We start from the raw sequence: 19,809 nt of genomic DNA, 5'->3' as shown, positions 1-19,809 counted from the left end.
TGGACAGATGAGAAGAAGAGAAAGCCTTATTTTTAGTAAACTTGAGTAATGTTTTGTTTAGAGAACAAAAAACACTGCGTACCAAAACTGAAACATCATCCCAAAAGTGCATGACCTAGAGAGAGGGGTATTATAACCTTAAAGTTTGGGCAGCTGAAGTCACTGAAGGAAAAAAAGAATCTCAAATTGCATCAGTCAACAACAAATTGTAAAGTCAACAACAGAATATTAAGCTGTGTTTCTGTAATCTATACCCTTTCAGAGGTTAGATCATATAATATGACCATGATTCAAAAATACCATAGTTAACAAACTAGTCATTCAAGCAGAAGATTTTTTTGGATAGAAAAAGTATAAATGTGGCTAAAACACTCCAACACACTCCACAACAAAGACTGAAACAATATTCCATAGAGGTTGAAATATTTCTTGCTGCATAGGTCTAATCGACTGCCACAGAAAATATTTGAGGTTATTGGTCATGAAGGAGGGTCAATAGTTTCAGAATATGGCTCACATGAGTAATTAATAAGTAATCTTTATTTTATTCAATTCTCATTTGAATCATATATTTAGAAGTTATTTCCACCGAAAAAGTATTACCTTAAAACTGTCCACTCATATACACACCCAGTCATAATATTACAAGCACCTCCTTGTTTCTACACTTACTGTACATTCTCTCAGCTCCACTGATCATACAGGAGCACTCTGTACTTCTACACCTACAGACTGTAGACCATCTGTTGCTCTGAAAATTTTGTTAGCTCCCTTTCACCCCGTTCTTCTATGGTCAGTTTCCCCAGTGGCAATGCTGTGGTGGGTGTGTGTTAGTGTGTGTTGCGCTGGTAAAAGTAGATCAGACACAGCAGCGATGCTGGAGTTTTTAAACACTGTGCCCCCTTGTTGTTCACTCTGTTAGACAAACCTACCCCGTTGGTCCACCTGATAGATGTAGAGTCAGTAGCTCATCTGTTGCTACACAGTTTGTGTTGGGCGTTCTCTAGTGTTTCATCAATGGACACAGGATGCTATTGGCTGGATTGTTTTTGTTGGTGGACTATTCTAAGTCCAGCAGTGACACTAAGGAGATTAAAATCTCCAGAAGCACTGCTGTGTCTGAACCACTCTTACCAGACATCAGTAGTATTTAAAAGCTCCTAATCTGTTATCAGATAGCAGAAAGGTTTTACCATGGCAACATAGACAGTGTAGGGATATTGCTAGCAAGAACCTTGAGGCTAGCCAGTTGTTTCACACCCCCTCTAGCATACCAAAGCCAGTGACCAAATTGTAGTCTGTAATAAATTGAATAACCCCCATGATATTGTACAAAGGCACTTTGTTCTCCACTGCCCCAGTACATCAGATGCTCAAATGTCATAACAGACAAGAACAATCCCAGTAGCAGTGGGCAGCGGGGCAGACTGTGTGCCATTACTCTAGGTAAAAAAGCTGGCGAGGCAGTGCTGCAGGTCATTTGGGAAACTCATTCACAAGGTGACAATTTTAAAGCATGCTGGTTGCATGAATTTCATGACTGAGGAGAAATGTAAAATTATCATAAACATCTGCTGATACACTTGGCCAGTACACCCCAGGCTTTACTGTTAAATGTTTACTTTACTGTTATCAAGTTAAATGTGATAAAGACAATATTTTTATCAAGGTGAATGTAGTACATAAATTGCTAACTGTTACTGGTTCTGTGGAAGACCTGCTGTCACATAAGTAAAAGGTCTCTACCGTTCTCACTCCCCCCTTACAGAACACATTTGTTATAAAACACAAATATAATGGTTAAAGAAATTTATGAAAAACAATGTTTTTAAAAGTGTAACACTAAATTAGGGATGCATAAATACCATTTTTTCCAGTTGAGTACAAGTTCAAGTATGTGCAAGTATTAAGCAATCAGGAGCATTATGTAATAGTATAGTTATTAATTAAAACATTTTGTTTAATTAAAATATTTATTGTTCATTTCTGGAACTGTCCATTTTTTATTTTCCCACATTACAACAACCAATAATATGAATTTCCCTCTGGGATCAATAAAGTATCTATCTATAAATTAGTAACATGAGCAACAAGCTCTTGATATGCATTTGCACAGTGTTGTGCATCTTTGGTAAAACAGCTTCCGTTATACGATAACGGCTGGGAATTTCGTACTGTGTGTCTGGAGCCTGCCCAGAATCACTGGGTGCTAGGTGGGAAAAGTTCCACACTTGGGAGTGTTTATTTATTAAGAGCAGCAGCCTGATCTATGGCGTCAGATCCAATTCAAAATTTCCGAGCAGGGAAAAACATTTCAGGCAACAAACAGTGCTCCCCCAGGAGGAAAATACACTTTGAGTGAAGAAAACCCCACCTTGTCCAAGGACAGTCAAGACAGTGCCCAAAATTCTCTCTCCCTGAGAGCGAGGGAAAGTGTCTGTGCTTGTGTTCTAACAGCGTCACCATACCAGACAAAATACACATCAAAACACAGTGAACAGGAGACTATAACATATTTAGTATATATATTTAATACAAACTTATTATAGTCTTATCTCAAAAGTGGATTGAATTGGTTCAGTAAAGATATGGTAATGTAAAATGTTGTGTTTTGTTTGATGCCGGATGTTTGGTTTAGTGTTTAGGAATCACTACATAGTTTTTGCCGTCTGAAAATTGAGTTGTCTGTGTGTTTATTAGTGCAGCTGAATGTGTGTGTGCTCTTATTTTGTGAGATATTGGCCTCAGTAAGAGCTTTGGGGGGTTTTATGCCATAAATCCTCATTTTAGAAGGATTATGCCTGAGAAGCAAATGCTTCAGCTGGTGGACAAGTCCCAACTGTGAAAATGTAGTTACTCATAACAGGAATTATGTCTTATTCATACTTCCAAGTGTAATCCTCAGGGCTAATACCACAGGCAATATGTTAAGATTACCAAAATAGTAGCCCACATTCATTTGGCTTCTTTTAAGGTTGAATTATATTTTTGTCTCTATAAACAGTATTTGTTATAATCTATCTTTTGTCAAATTATATATTGACAAGTTAACCTTATATATGTGGTACTGTGCCAACATTTTAGCGAAAACTTTGGAAATCTTTTCTTTGCACTTCCATCAGTTAAATGTTAAAGACAAATGAAGGATAAAACTTTGGACTGCCACAAGGAGAGGGAATGGTTAAATAAAAATATTGACATGCATAAAGTTACAACTTTCATTTATTCATTCATTATCTGTAACCGCTTATCCAATTCAGGGTCGCGGTGGGTCCAGAGCCTACCTGGAATCATTGGGCGCAAGGCAGAAATACACCCTGGAAGGGGCGCCAGTCCTTCACAGGGCAATGCACACACTCACACCTACAGACACTTTTGGATCCACCTACCGACGTGTGTTTTTGACTGTGGGAGGAAACCAGAGCACCCGGAGGAAACCCACACGGACACGGGGAGAACACACCAACTCCTCACAGACAGTCACCCGGAGCAGGAATCGAACCCACAACCTCCAGGTCCCTGGAGCTGTGTGACTGCGACACTACCTGCTGCGCCACCATGCCGCCCTAAGTTACAACTTATTAACATAAATATTATTTGTATTTATTTTAATATTTGTTTTAATATTTATTGACTTATTACTAACATCTACTGTTGCTGCTCCCTTCTAATCCTCCACTATCACATTCCATTATTTCAGGTCTTTATAATTAGACTCATATTAGCAGGCATACCATGCACAACATGAAATAGCAATGAAAATGTTTCATGTAAAATGTTTTATATTATTTGCAAACCTCACTGCTGTAAATCCTCAGGGTCCTCAAGATCCTCAGGCTGATATCAAGTTCAGCTTATCCAGTTCAGGGTCGCGGTGGGTCCAGAGCCTACCTGGAATCATTGGGCGCAAGGCGGGAATACACCCTGGAGGGGGCGCCAGTCCTTCACAGGGCAACACAGACACACACACATTCACTCACACACTCACACCTACGGACAATTTTGAGTCGCCAATCCACCTACCAACGTGTGTTTTTGGACTGTGGGAGGAAACCGGAGCACTCGGAGGAATATATATATATATATATATATATATATATATATATATATTATAATAATGGATTAGGATGGAGGATTAGCAGATTAGTTTACTTTTATAAAGAAATCCATTCATCACTGATCACTATACTAAAATGAGTTAACCGGTTTTGGGAAATCCCTGTCAAAGGCAAAAATAATAACATGGGTCTTTTGGCCTCGGATACTTATTTCAATATAACCTCTTCAGATTTTTTTTTATAATAGCTGGGGACTGATTCTGATGATTTTATGAATTTTGTAAGAGGCTTTGGGGTTAATCTCAGAGACAAAAGGCCCTTTTCACAGTCATATTAAAAGCAGAGAGATAATGCTCAAAATATTCACTCAAATGAACATTTGTTTCTAAGAGTATGAATGTGAATGTGGTGGGGTACACAGCACAGTCTGGTGTCCAGTGTAATGTGGCAGTGTTCAGGCTGATCCTGACCCACTTTCACCCTTCTGGTCTCAGCACTCACTCTTAAACTGCTGTGGAGCATGCTCCTGCCATCTGTTACATTCTGGCCTGTTGCCATGGTGATACCGCAAGTCTTGTCCGAACAGATGATGCAGTAGGTCACAGGTCAAGGAGCGAGGGGTCTGGGCCTAGCCATAGGTCACACTACTGAACCACTTCATACCAAAGCTGTCCATAGACTCAGCACACTGAGCTGCATTTAAGTACGTGGGTGGGTCAAATTTTTCTAATCAGAAAATGGAAAGAGGAACAAAAGCAGGGGGTATTCTTTCCACCAGAAAAAGAGCGTCAAGCACATGTGATCAGTTCACTCAGAAAACTCAGAGGGATGTTGGAGCATACAATGCCAGTTACACTGTCAAGTGAGGATGACCCTGCCTAACAGAATTACTCAAAGAGATGGCTCTTGGGATGACTTGCACGGCTTTCTGGCACATCATATTAGCTATAATACCTTGCTTAAGGCTGCATTCTACAGTGGCGCTCAGCTCAAGTTAGAATTATCACAATGTGCCATGGTGTTATAAATGAAATATGGGCAAGGTCATATTGAGACATGCTACCTTTTTCCTGGTTTTGTTCACTAACACCATGTGATTTGAATACAGTATTAGGTAATGGTGACCTTTTCCAGATCTCCATGCCCTGTAAGCATGACAAACATGCTGTTAATGAATTGAATAAATAATGATAGCTTTTTGTTTTGACTAAAATTTGTGGGTAGGGGCTTTTTTGTTCATTGCGTATTTTGATATTGTTCTGTTCAGTTATATTTCAGTTATGAATGTGAATTTATGTACAGCACACAATTTGTCCCAAATATGTTTGTAGAAATGCAGGCAAAGAACCCCAATGAACAGTCCAGCAGTGGCCGAACTAATCCTGGCATGTGCGAGACAGTTGAGTTATGATACATCGTGTTCCATATGAAGTGTTCACTTTATTTAAACATCAAATTGTTCCATTTAAGATCTTCCTTTTTATTGCTCAATTTGTTTTTCTTTCTCTGGGTCAATATTGAGTCCAAAATTGTAGTGTTCAGTAGTGTATATTGTTTAGTGTTTAGTAGCATCCTATTATAAAGCATGGTGGCACAACACGTAGAGTTGCTTTGACACAGCTACAGTGTCTTGAGTTTGTGGGTTTGAACCCAGACTCTGTCTGTCACTGTCTGTGAGGAGTTGGATATGTTCTCTATACTTGGGTTTCTTCTGGGTTTGCTATGGAACTGGACATGCAAAAGTGTCCATAGTTGTAAGTGTGTTGTGGACTGTAATGTACTGGCGTCTTGTCCACGGTGTATTCCTGCCTTGTGCCCAAAGATTCTGTGTAGGCTTCAAACTCACTGCAACCCTGAACTGAATTAACTGTTACAGACAATAAATAAATGAATATTTATCATCTGTTAGTTGTCAGTTTTAGTAGTAGCATGAAAAATCAAACCAATGTGATACAGTGCCACACTAATGCCATTACTGGATAAATTTGCTCTGCAGGAAGATACATTAACAGTATACAATAACTTACTAACAATCTGTACATTCCCCCCTTGTTGTTTCTATGTGATAACTGCTGTAGTTTCAAACTTCATTCTTAATACATTCATTCATTCATTCATTCATTCATTTTCTGTAACCAGTTCAGGGTTGCGGTGGGTCCAGAGCCTACCTGGAATCATTGGGCGCAAGGCGGGGAATACACCTTGGAGGGGGCGCCAGTCCTTCACAGGGCAACACAGACACACACACACACATTCACTCACACACTCACACCTATGGACACTTTGGAGTCACCAATCCACCTACCAACGTGTGTTTTGGACCGTGGGAGTAAACCGGACTTCTCTTCCAACCCTGATTATTTGGATAATTTTTAGGTAAATCTCAACTGAAATAATGAAAACATATTGAGGAATTCATATAAATCCACCATTGTGAGTTACACTTTAATATTCACAGCACCATAAATGCTTTTCTTTAAAGTCATGGATCTTTAAAGTAACAGGTTTATAGCATTTGGGGTACTCTGATTTGAACTTGTTTTAATTCTCCACTGGGGTTTTGTTAATCGGAAACAGGCTCATGAAAACACTCCATCTGGATCAAATTGTTCTATGTTTATGAATGGTGAGAAGAGATTCTTGGCAGCTTATATCGCAAGCTCCAGAAATGACACAGAGTTGTTGCTGAGCACCGTCAGTAATGTTTTTGTTTCTCTGATTGGCTTTTAGCTTAATATAAAATAGCTTCCAGTGTTTCAAACATTGTTGTATTTTCCTTCTGGAGAATACATTAGAATAGTGTGGATAAAGCATGTCTGATTATTATTAATATTATTATTATTTGTAATTCTGTGAAGAACCTGTGTACTTGGTTCGTAGATTTGTAAGATTCTTTGTGCATGATGAATTATGGATCCAAATCTTCTGAACCCCTGCCCTCTCAGACTTTACAGAGGTGGAGCTTTAAGTCCCCAAAGCTTAAATCTGCCCTGCTTCTCTCTTATGAAATTCCTTCAAATGAATGAAGATTAAAAAATGATGATAAGAATGTTCTGTCTTACAAAGATAGCTTTGAAAGAAATAGACCCACTAAAGTTAGACCTGTCTCTGTCGTTGTTTAAAGATCTACTGTAAATGATGCAGGACACATCACTGTGTAAACCTTCACATTCTGAATTTGATAAAATATTATATTTATATTATATACATGTGAGCCATATTTGAGCGTGACTATCCAATTTATTGAAGATTGGGTGATTAAATGTTCATGTCTGCAGACGAGCTATTTCCCAGAAAACCACACCAAGAGCACATTTATACTGTTCTTAAAATCACTTTATTACACACACTGTAGGTCTGTAAATTAATAAAGTCATTTGTCATGTACTTAAGTCTTTATTTTGATAAATAAAAATGTTTTCTGACATCTTGTTTAGCTTTGCTTTATAACTGAATTGTTTTCAATGTACAATTATGGAGAAAAGTTAAGACACCCAATGAAAACTTTTGTCTTAAACATATTTAAACAAGGTTGAGATAACACATAAAACTGACTGTTCTGTTTATAAAATGTTTATAAAACATTTTCTCATTATTTTTCACAACGTATATAATATCATATCATATATCGTATATAGCCATTCAGCTAAAATATATCGGGGTATGATTTTTTGTCCATATCGCCCAGCCCTACATCAGGGTCGGAAGTAAATTCAGTACTAGAATCTTTTATTTAATTCATGGTTGTCATGTCTTTGGGAATCCTAGCACCACAATACCTAGTGCAGAAGTGTGGTTGTCTATAGTGGGTCTGATATTCTTCCATCAGAAATTGTCTTGCAGAGTTGACAAGTGCATGTTCGAACATGTGGAATTGTTTCAGTTGCAATTAGTATGATACTGACATCGCAGTTTTTAGCCATTCATGTTGGGTTATGGTAAAAATATGACATCTAGAAAGAAAACTCATGTTTGCCAGTACTTTGATATCTAAGTGCTCTCCTGGGGCCTTGTTTATAAAAGTCTGAATGGATTCTGGAGTAAAAGTGTGTGCGTGCCCACAGCCAGAAAATAGCATATGCCCCAAAAAATTCTGATTTATAAAAGCATGCATATGCACACCTGAACTTTGTTTTCTCTTTTTAAATCACAACCTTCTTTAAAACATGCAGAGCTGAACCAGCCTTGCGTTCCTCCGTAATGCACACATTTACCTATAAATTGTCAATGCAAATAACCTTGTGAATATTTTAATATGGGCTTCTTTCCATTTTCACGTGAGATAGTGGAGTGAAAAAGAGAAACTTTGGAGAGTGCGCTGCAGAAGTTGTTTCAGAGATACATAGGCGAGGTAAAATGTGTTGTCTGATGGCCTCAGTTGTGGCATTACAAACAAACGCAAGTTAGTTGAGTGACAGCATGTGGCTGCAGCAGTAAACAGCTCATTAAACAGTCATCATCATTCACAAAAAAATCTTCATGATCTCTGAAAACATGCCTTATTTGTCAGTTAGCTAGGTTTTAGTAGCACCAAACAAGCCATTATGACACAGTGCATCAGCCTATAGTGTATCTTGCCTATTTATATAGACAGCTGTTTAGGCTCTTAGTTATCTACAGCTATTATCAGCCCATAACAATTTACTGTCTAATTATTATGGAGTTTAATTTCTTATAATAATAAAAACAACAACAACAACAACAACAATAATAATAATAATAATAATAATAATGAACTTATGACACTTTCAAAATAGAATTAAAAAAGCGCTTTGTAAATGAATTTATTACAGTGAGATAAAACAAATTAGTCAGATTGTGCGTTTTTGGTGCAGAATAAAAGTTTGTTTATTAAATATATACAGCCTAGTTGTAAGTTTAAAGGTCATGTTTTTTGTGTAAAAAGAAAATGATCAGGTAGTACTTCATTTCTCTGCAGAATTTAGACAACTGCGTTATATTATTTCTAGGGAATTTTGTCCTAACACTACAGTATCGGCCACAAACGAAACAAGATGCGATTAATTTTTTTGTCTGATTTTCCATTGTCAATTTCATTGCTGTTCCTAGGTCTCCCCTAGTTACATGATGGTATCAAGCTGGGAGGGTGAGGTCAGCACATGCTTCCTCCTAGACACGTGAAGCCAGTCACTTTCTAAAGTGTACTAACAGTCAGATGTGCTGTCTAGCATGCTGCTGAATAATGGGGGAGAAATTGGAATTCTGAACTCAACACTTTCTTACCCGTTTTTGTGATTATTGTTTGTTGATTCTTTAAACCTGTAGTCTGTACATGTAATCAACAATAGTCTTATACTGCAGAGAAAAAATGCTGGGGGTTACACTATAGCCCTCATATGTGGCCCAACGTACAGTTTGGAGGTAGGTGTTGCAGACTGACTGGTTGCCTACTCTCCTCTAAAGCTTTTAATCAGCTCAGCTGCAGAGCTCATCAGTCCACAGGCAGAGAGGGTGGAGATGAGGTCATGTGTGTATGACATGTTCATCTCTAGAGTGGACATGTTAGTCAAAGGCTGCGTGAGACTCTAGATTAACTTGCTTTGTGGGTTACTCAACAGCAGTCTGTTGCAATCTTTTCAAGGGAAAAAAAATCCCACATTATAAAAACATTGTAATTAGTACATGTCTGTACTCGGGTGTTCTCTGAACCCTAAGGGTCTGTTTGTGATTCCACACCTCAGATGCTCACTTTTGTGATGAGTTGTACATATTCATAAATGCTACCAAATTGTAAATTGTAGTAGGTACTGAATAATAAGTCTTAACCTGAGCACAAAAAATAAATAAATAAAAAAAGATATATATATGGCTTTTACCTACTCAGCTAAACCATCAAAGAAATGCTTTGTTCCTGTTACTCTTCTGTTCTGTAACACATGTCTGTTGCTATGTCTGGACTCGTTGTGCGGTGTGGAAAGGTAAGTGTCTTGTATTCTTGACTTAAAGTGAAAGGACAGGACTGTGCAGCAGCAGTTTGGAAAGCGGCCAGGGTCCTGCTTCACAGAGGGCTTTCAATTCTCATTAGCCTGTGTCCATAGTACCGTGACAACCATCTTACGAAGTGCAGCCTTCCCGGCCCCTGCCAGGTCATCGTGACTGGATGACAAATCCAGTCTTGGCGTATGTCAGGTTTAAAGGTCCTCATAAAAATTATTGTGTTAGGAGTTCTTTCTCATAAGTTTATATGATTTGGTTCTATATATCTGTGTATTTCAACTAGAATTCAAGATTAATAAAGGTAATTATTGACTGAAATCTGATTAAAAACTTCAAAGCTAATGGCAGAGTGGTTAAATAATTAAAATATTTATTTATGTGTATACTAGGGCAATAGCATTCCCTTGCATATCTGCTTAAATCTTTATAAGGTTTTTCAGATTGGTCCAAACAACCAGCTTTCAAATGACTGTAGCAGTAGTTAAACTTTACAGATGAAGCCTTTAAAGCTCTACTCTGCTCTGAAAGTGTAATCATGCTTTGAGACTCAAGAAAGGACTTAGGGAGGTACCTTTTATATGTATTATCTCTCCAATAAGGTTAAGGATAAAAGTGTTCAGTAGCTGCACATGAATGGTGGGGTCAGTACAGTTTATGTTTTCATTTCTGTAAAAATCTTTTTAAGGAAATATGCAGGATTTGTGATGGAAAACAATAGCTGGAACAGCCTAGAAATGTCCAATTGCAGTTGGGACATTCTACTGTGGGCCTCTACTGTATAGTATTGGGTTTGTATTCACTGATATTTAAAGGCAACATAGAAGATTCTAGAGGACTTCTATTCTCACAGCAAAAAAATGCCACCCTTCTGCTTGTGTTCATCCAGAAGCTCCTCATCTTTTAAGGTTGAATAGTAGGTTTGAGTTAGAAGCCAACTGTAGCTTATTTGTGTTTGAAGCTTAACTTTTTTTTAAATTTGAATTACATAGAAACTGTAACTACAGCTGTTTAGCTTTTTAGCACTTTTAGTATGAGTTTACTGTCATGAAGTTAGAGGCTCTAGAATTTTGAGTCTGTTCCTCCTTAAGTAGCCACATCCTCATTTATTTATGCTTTTCAACATTCTGAGGTATTTCCACCATCCAGACATCTCCATATATCTTATCTTGGTTCTGTCTGAGCATACTGAGCTTCTGAGTAGAGCTGGGCACTGGCCAAAATAGGTTTTTCTATATTTATCGACCTTGATATTTGATATTGATATTGATATAACAATATTAACATTTTGTCACACTGTGACAAAAGACATCATTCTAAAAATGTAGAGTGAATAAACCAAATGTAACTATACAATATGTGTATAAATAATATATATGTGCATACACAACGTTTTCCTACAACAAAAAAGTAATGATATTTATGTCTTGTGTCATGAAAACATTCTTAGGGCATTACCACCTCAAGCGTTAAAAGAAGAAGAAAGAGTCAATTTCAACAGATTAAGAAGAGTTTAAAATAATAAATTAATAAACAAATAAACACTCCAAAGTGCTGAACTGTAAACATTTTGCACTTAAAGCAAACATGATTGTGGTTTTGCATGTTCATTCCTTCATTGTCTGTAACTGTTTATCCAGTTCAGGGTCACAATGGGTCTGGAGCCTACGCAGGCGGAAAAAGTTCAGCCATTGGGAGTGTTTATTTATTGCCTGTGTTTATTTAAGGGAAGCAGCCTGATCTATGGCATTGGTTCCAATTAAAAATTTTCAAGCGGAGAAAATAATTTAACGTGAGGAAAACCATGTCAGGCAACGAGCAGTGCTCTCGCAAACGGGAAAACATTTCCCGGAAGGAAAATACACTTTAGGTGAAGAAAAACCCACTGGGTTCTCCCTGTGCACGAGGAAAATTTCTGCGCTTGTGTTCTGACAGGGAGTCACCGTACCAGACAAAATACACACCAAAACACAGAGTGAACAAAAGACTATACCATATATAATATTCCCATATTCAAGTGGTCGCCTATGTTCGTTTACACTAATAGCATGTGTATATGCGCCTGAGAACATGCAGCTGGCTGTTAACTGGGAATAGAAATTGAAGGTTTATTGAGCTCTATTACCCAAAGCTTATCATCGCTGTTGAACAAAAATTAATTACGAAACTAATCGACATTGTTGTATCGCCCAGCACTACTTCTGAGCCAGTTCATATAGAGACACTGAGTTTTTTTCCAACTTACTGAGCCAGGGTTGTGTATAAGTACCAGCCTTTTTTCCACAGTGCAAACAGACTGGAGTGTTAGCAAATTGTGAGGGGAATGTCTGAAATATAATATCTGAAATTCTGAAATATATAAAGTGTCACCTTTTAATTAAACTATAGATAGGCCACCTGGTCATAGTGATTGAAATCAAAGACAGAAAGTGGATTTCAGGTCTGGACTTAAAGACCTCTGTCTCAGAAAATGAGCTGATTTGTTTCATTTCAGAGAGCCACATTTCTATGTATTCATAGGGGTTTATAAAAATGAATCTGCTCCTGAGTTTTCCAAAATGCCAGATATGTTCATTACTCAGATCAGATTTTCAGTGTAATTATTCCTATGTGAATGAAAAGATTAGTTTGAATGCTATCGAAGGTTAAGCATACCTTTCAAGTTTAATCCTGATTTCACAAAGCTATATCTTAGAGGATGAGGTCAGAATATGAAAGCAGCTCCTGGCTGCTGTTCCCAGCTTGACATTGCATGCTCTATATTAGTTAATGGTTTATAGTTTGTCTTCATTCTAGGCTTTTCCAACTTCAGCTGAGTTGCACTTAGAACCTGTGAAGTACATGTAATTGCTCAGGTATTATGGAACTCCCCAACTCCAGATTCAAATCATCATCATCATCTTTGCTATATTTATTTGTACACACAAAAAAAAACAGTCATCAGACCTAGGAAGGCCAACCTGTACCTCTCGGCCTGCTCTGATGTAAGAATGGGCTTCTTCTAATTTTTAAACACCTGTCCATGAAACTCATACATTTAGTAGCCTTTTTTGGGGGTGGAGGGAGAGTGGGGTTATTGAGTCTGTAGCACCCAAAATTATAAGATTGTCATTTAATGTTATTAAACACCTGTCCCAGATATCAAATGGAATAGATGTGTTATTAAAGGACAGCATTTGAATATGAAAAGGTTTTTAATTTTCCTAATAACATTGTTTTTAATCTCACAGATTTTGTAATAGATTTGTTTATTGGAAGTTATGGAAGTTCCTGGTTTTTACTTTTGCCTTCCAAATCTAACCGAATTACTCTCTCTCTAAAATGTATAATATGTACTTTATTATATTATAAATTATATTTATTATATTATATAAATTATGCTTAATTATACAAAATACATTATTGGAATGTAGTTATTTAGCCAGTTTATTACATTAAATAAATAATTGTTTATTTCTGCTAAATATGTGCGTTGTGTTTGACAGATACAAACTTGCAACCATCTATTTTATAAGTGGCATTACATGTATTTATTTCTTTGTGATTGTAAATGATTAGATGAAAATATTTTCAAAACATGTTCCTGCTTCTTCTATTGCTTAACATTTGTGAAACTGCAAATGTCCTAAAAATGTTGCTAGCTGAAATGTAAAACTTTCAATTTATCATCCCTTAAGGCAGATATATAGTGCATGGCTTATCTTAGTCTTTCCAAATGGATGTCAAATTCAAAAAAGCAGAGAGAGTTATTGAGAGAGAGAGAGAGAGAGAGAGAGAGAGAGAGAGAGAGAGAGAGAGAGAGAGAGAGAGAGAGAGAGAGAGAGAGAGAGAGAGAGAGAGAACAATCTAGTGTTAAGGTTATATAAGAGGTTTTGCCTCAGAACAGTCTCAGCTGTCTTATTTTTGGTTAGGGTTAGAGTGGAGATTGACTCTCACGTTTAAGTTGTTTACCAGTCAGTGACTATCATGACTTTAGTAGACTGACACTGACATATGCTCAATCACAGGCAAACACACCACTGTGTTTACAGTCGCTCTTCACAAAGCTGAACAGCAGCTTATTGGCTAGGGGAGTCCCGTTCAACCTTATTGGGCCAAGAGCTCTTAAACCCTCCTATTTTTAGACAGATTTACACTATAGTATCCACAGGTGAAGGACATTCACACTGATACCTGTATTATGGCAATAATGGCTATGAGATATCTTTAAAAAAAATCCACAAAACCAAATATTACTGTCCTCTTAGTGGCTATGGAGCATTTCATATATTTGAAGCAGATATGTTTGTCAGTTATATGTTGATATCTTTTTTCTCTTTTTGAGCCCAGTTCTTGTTAACATGGGGCTGAATTCTTTTAACATTACACTGACAAATCGCAATTAGAAGAAATGCGACACAGATTAGTTCTTACATCTTTCAGCATTGTCTTAACAAGTTTGTTTTTTGTGGTGGATCATTCTCGGTTCTCTACCTGGAGTTTTCTAATGTTAATTCCAGCAGCTAAAGAGTATTGTTTTTATTTTTATTTATGTATAATAAACTGTTTTGTTATTCATGTTGTCAGTTCAATGTGAATTAGCTTAAGACTTTAGGGTCTGTAATACCCACCTGTGTAAATGACTGATCATGCACTGCTGCTGGAATTAACAGACAGACCTCTGCAGAGAGAACTTCAGCGACTATAGAGACGATAAATGTTTATGAACTGACAGGGATGACTCTCTGTTGACTATCAAGATCCATTCTTTTGTATTTGTTCAACATTTTAGAGCCAGCTTTGAGAAGGGAATCCAACAGATCCTGTTCCCAAACCTGCACAGGCGCTGTCCACTTGTCTCCTTGGACACTGGAACGTTTCAGATACACATTTCTAAGCCCTCAATCATCCAAGCATCATGCCAGGAATTGTAGAGCAGGCTTATACTTGACACCCTGCAACTAGCACAAGGGTTTGTGATCCAGAGGGAGGCAATTGTTGTGCCTGTGCCTTGCGTGTTAGGCCCGGGCCATGTTGCTATGCCCGGTAGTGCACCACCAATCTTTTTTTTAAACTTTCTTCATACAAAATGAATGCATTTGAAGGAGCTCTTGCAAAGCAGGAAGAGCTCCACAGACATTTGTCCCTCTTTGAGAAAACAGAGAGATAATTAAATGCCCCAAAACCAATATAAGGAGGTTGTGTTAAGCATAAATGCCTTCAGCTTTTGTGTCGATTTGTGCCACTTTGATAAAAGGTACATTTCAGCTCAGAACACTTAGTATTCACTAACACACACCTGTCTACTGATAAATCTGGGGTTTACATAGCTTTGGCGATTCTGCTGTCTGTGCCTTGCTTCCTTTTCAGGAAGGTCCATTTTACTTGCAGCTTGCTTTTTTTTATGAATGTTTCATGATTGAGGCCCAGTATGACCTCTGGGATTCCTAATCTGTCCCTTTTATGTTTGTACCTCAGGTGGAAGTAGTCAGATGGTGCAGATGGACAGTGACAAGTCAGGATATGTGGGCTCACAGGTGGAGCTGCGTTGTGAGTTTATCAACAGTAACCCACCGGTAAAGATTTCCCAGGTCACCTGGCAGAAGTTCTCCAATGGAACCAAGCAGAATGTAGCCATTGCCAACCCTGCCCTAGGAGTGTCTGTGCTGCCGCCTTTCAAAGAGCGTGTCAGATTCAAGAATTCATCAGTGCGTCAAAGAATGCCTTCCCTGGAGGATACCACCATCATATTCAATAACCTCAGACTGTCCGATGAATCTGCTTACATCTGCGAATACACCACCTTCCCTGCTGGCAATAGAGAGAGCATGGTCAACCTCACTGTTTATGGTAGTGTCATTTAACATTCCTCAACTAGTAAATCACTGACATGGATGTGGGGATTTACTTCTTAGTGGGTGATCAGCAGTACAGAGAAAATTATGTAAATCATTGGAGAAATATTTTATTAGGCTTTTTTAATGGAGAGTCTAGATAATCTTTTATTTATTATATAATTTAGCACAACAGATTTTAGCATTTTTTTTCAGTAGTGAATAAGAGTACTGTATGGGATTATAAGTTAATTTTCCATTATTTTTTGGGTATATGTATATAATTGGTTTAACATGAATCTCAGTATTCTAGTACATTTTTCATTGATTATAATAAACATGAAACATTTGCCAACATCAGGTTTAATAAAAAAAATTCAAGCGTCTTATAAGTGAGCTGTATACATATCTATATATATCCGTTTACACAGGCATATCTGTGCAGAAATTAATACACAGAACTCCACTGGGTCAACCAGGAATAATCTGGATACATTTGTGAACTAGTGACATGTCTGACCTGACTTTATGATGTTGTGCTCACAACACAAATTTGGAACACAGACAACATTCCGTTTCTTGGCTGTGTTGCATTTTGTGGATTACAGAGCTAAGATTCAGCTGGCGGGAGATTTTACTGGATAATTTACACATTTGCAAGAAAATGTTTTTATTTCACCATTAGTTTTCAAAAACAACATTTTCCAATACATTAAAATCTGCAGTACAGTGTTACTGATTTTTCTAATTAGTCAAAGAAGTAGCATTATATAACCAGTAAATTTGGGTGAATATTATTTACTTTTTATTTATTTTTATTTAAATATATGTATTGATGTGTGATTTTCTACAGCTCGACCTATGGTCCAGATGAGTCTGTCCACACCCACAATAGTGGCAGGATCCAAAGATCTGAAGATGACTGTGGCTACATGTATCTCTGCCAATGGGAAACCCCCTAGTGTAATCACGTGGGATAGTGAGTTAGATGGAGAAGCCAACACAGAGGAGACCCGTAATGCTGATGGAACCATCACAGTGCGCAGTGACTACATATTGGTGCCCAGTCGAGAAACGCACCAGCAGCGGCTCACCTGTATCTCCACGTACAATGAAGAACAGTACACAGACAGTGTTACACTCAACATACAGTGTAAGCAGGCATTTCTGCCTTCCCCTAAATTACAAAATAGTAAAGACCTCTCATTTTCTTACTGTTCTAGCACAGTGCCTTGTAACATAGACTCAGCCATGTCCAAGAGTAGTAACATTCATTTACAATTTTATATTTTTTTTATTAAAAATATACTATGAAATGATCAAAATGTCATAATGCTCTAATTTTTTTTAAATCACAGATGAGCCAGAAGTAATCATTGACGGTTTTGATGGAAACTGGTATATAAACCGAGACAATGTTCAGCTCACCTGCCTTGCTGATGCTAACCCACCCATCTCATTGTTTCAGTGGAGATAGTAAGTATGTAGAAATACTGGACAAGACTGAAATGCATAGTCGTGAATTATCACACAGATTGATACCAGTGCTAGTTTAGTTTAAAGAACCACTAACTCTAAGGACACGCTTTTGGGCACAGACTGACTCTTAAGCCAAAATTATATCAGTTTCTAATGATTACTGAAATTTAAGGGTTTGTTATTAATGAAATAACTAAAGAAATTGTTTTTCCATTTAGTCTGAATGGCTCCATGCCAAATACAGTGGAGCTGCGTGATGACACACTAATCTTCAAAGGTCCTGTAACCTATGATATAGCAGGCACATATGTATGTGATGCCACCAATAGTGTTGGGACAGGCTCTGCATCAATAGAAGTAACAGTGTCAGGTAAGCACTTGTGTTTTCGGTGTTAAAAGCATATAACTGCTTTGCTTGTCTATGCTGCCAAATCCTGTGCATGTGAAGTCATTAAGTGATTGTTGATTATGCCATTCACTAACTTGTAATGTTTCTCATGAAATGCCTCTGAAACATCACATTATTATTATTATTATTATTAACTTTCACAAGTATTGTGTGTGGCTGCTTTGTGTTTGTCAGGGAATTCTTCCTGTTCCTTTCTGCTTTCTTTGTATTGTTCTTCAACCTGCATGGTTTGCTCTGTGGACATTTGGCTTGATGTGATCTGTCTTGTCTGTTCTCAAAGCTGAACTACCTTTTGCATGATGTAGTGGTTATGTCATTGCATGGTGGAAATGCTGCATGTGCTCTGCAGAAACTGGAATCGTATGAAAATCTGGAATGATGCTTGGTGCCACCTGTGTGCTGCTCCCTTGAGAAAGAAAATTTATGTGAGATGCCTCACAGAAATCTTACATCATCTAGGTTTTCTGCTTTTTTCTATTTTGTCTTGATGTGATTTAACTGTAGGGTAGGGATGGGAGAGGTATGGGTTTGAAAGACTTTGTGTCTTTGTGTTTCACATACTAAAAATGACAGTACATGTGTATGATTAGCTTATTTTAAACAGTTACAGTTTAAACAGCCTACAGATCCTGTTGCTGTGCAGTTCTGTAAAGAGTCTATCTGTACGATACCAGTGGTGACATATTATCAAAAGCTAAGGTGGAGGTTGCTGATCCAGTATTTGTTCTTTTTCTAATCTGAGAATGGTATTATTTAAAATAAACACAGTTATTTAATAAAAAAAAATAAATATTTTTAAAAGCAATGGTACAAAATAAAAATGTACAAAACTGTGCAATAGTCCTATGTAGATGGTGAGTCTATATATTTGGTGTCCATATTTGGTATTTTGTATTAGCGCTGAAGCTATAAATTTACATTCCGTACGAACACTAAATATCAGTGTTCACCCAAATCTTTCAATAAATCTTTTTTAAAAATTCTCTCCACCCACTCAAACTTTATTTGACACTTCACAGTAATTCTGTTTTTAGATATGTAAAATAGTTTTTAAACTTTTAAAAAATGTCCTTTCTGCCCTAATTTGTAAGTAATGTCTTTGCCTTGAATAGAACAAACTAAGGATAATGAGTGTATCAGGCTTAATATTGCCTATACTCAACCTCTTAATCTATGCATCAATTATCCCAATAATCAATCTCTGGACTGCATCAAGACACCCCTAAAACCATAGTTATGGTCACTGGTATCAGCTTTTTACATCGTCACATCCCTACTGAGGGAAGTAGCTCTGATAGAGTGATGCTTATACCATGTTCCCTTCCATCTCTTTCCCTACCCAGAATACCCTAGCTTCTCCCATGAGGTGTCTCAGGAGCAGCAGCAAACAGGTGCTGCAATTGGTGGCGCTGTGGTGTGTGGCACAGTTTTCTTGGCAGCCGTCACACTGCTGGCTGTTTTCTTCCATCGCCAGAGGCGCACTTTTAAAGGGGATTATAGCACCAAGAAGCAAGTGCTGGGCAATGGTTTTGGCAAAGCTGGCAGCCTTCCACCATGCCCTTCCCTTCCTCAGACACTGACCAATCCTGAAGAATCAAACATTGAGAAAAAGCCAGAACTTTATGGGGACACAAGTGTTTGTGAAAAGTTCCATGGTTACCCTGACAACAGGATGATAGCCTACAGCACGGTGGAAGACAGTAAGAGATACAGATATGATGAACAGAGTTACTTGTATGACTATGGAGCTGAAGTGGAGATCTCTGTGGATATGGTTCCTCAGATGGATGGTTCTGTCATCTCCAAAGAAGAGTGGTATGTGTGAATAGAATTAATATGACCATATCTTCCTAACATATTATTAGGGCATTATCCCAGAACTCCTCCCCAATTTCCTTTAATCCTACTTCTGACTGAAAATTTAAATTCAAGCCAATCTGGGTCTGATTAACATATGCTATCTTTTGTGGTCCTGAAAACCAAAGACTGGAACGATTCTATTTTAACAGTCAATACCTTGTTTGTGATTTTGCATGCATCAGGCCTAAAATGCTTTAGAAAGTTAGACCCTTTTAGGACATTTTTGCTACATTCT

General features: G+C 37.6%; 1 protein-coding gene across 1 annotated transcript in view; it reads left to right on the top strand.

The window, feature by feature from the left end:
- The window catches only part of nectin1a (nectin cell adhesion molecule 1a), a 22,563-nt gene extending 2,754 nt beyond the window's left edge, over positions 1-19,809 (top strand). The window contains 5 exon segments of the mRNA XM_066646669.1: positions 15,471-15,842; positions 16,680-16,979; positions 17,185-17,302; positions 17,524-17,675; positions 19,013-19,809. Of these exon segments, the coding sequence (XP_066502766.1) occupies positions 15,471-15,842; positions 16,680-16,979; positions 17,185-17,302; positions 17,524-17,675; positions 19,013-19,539 (1,469 nt within the window). The 3' untranslated portion in view covers positions 19,540-19,809.

This window comes from Hoplias malabaricus, chromosome 15 (genome assembly GCF_029633855.1).
Source record: "Hoplias malabaricus isolate fHopMal1 chromosome 15, fHopMal1.hap1, whole genome shotgun sequence".
Lineage (NCBI taxonomy): Eukaryota > Metazoa > Chordata > Actinopteri > Characiformes > Erythrinidae > Hoplias > Hoplias malabaricus.
This window is presented reverse-complemented; position numbering and strand designations above follow the sequence as displayed.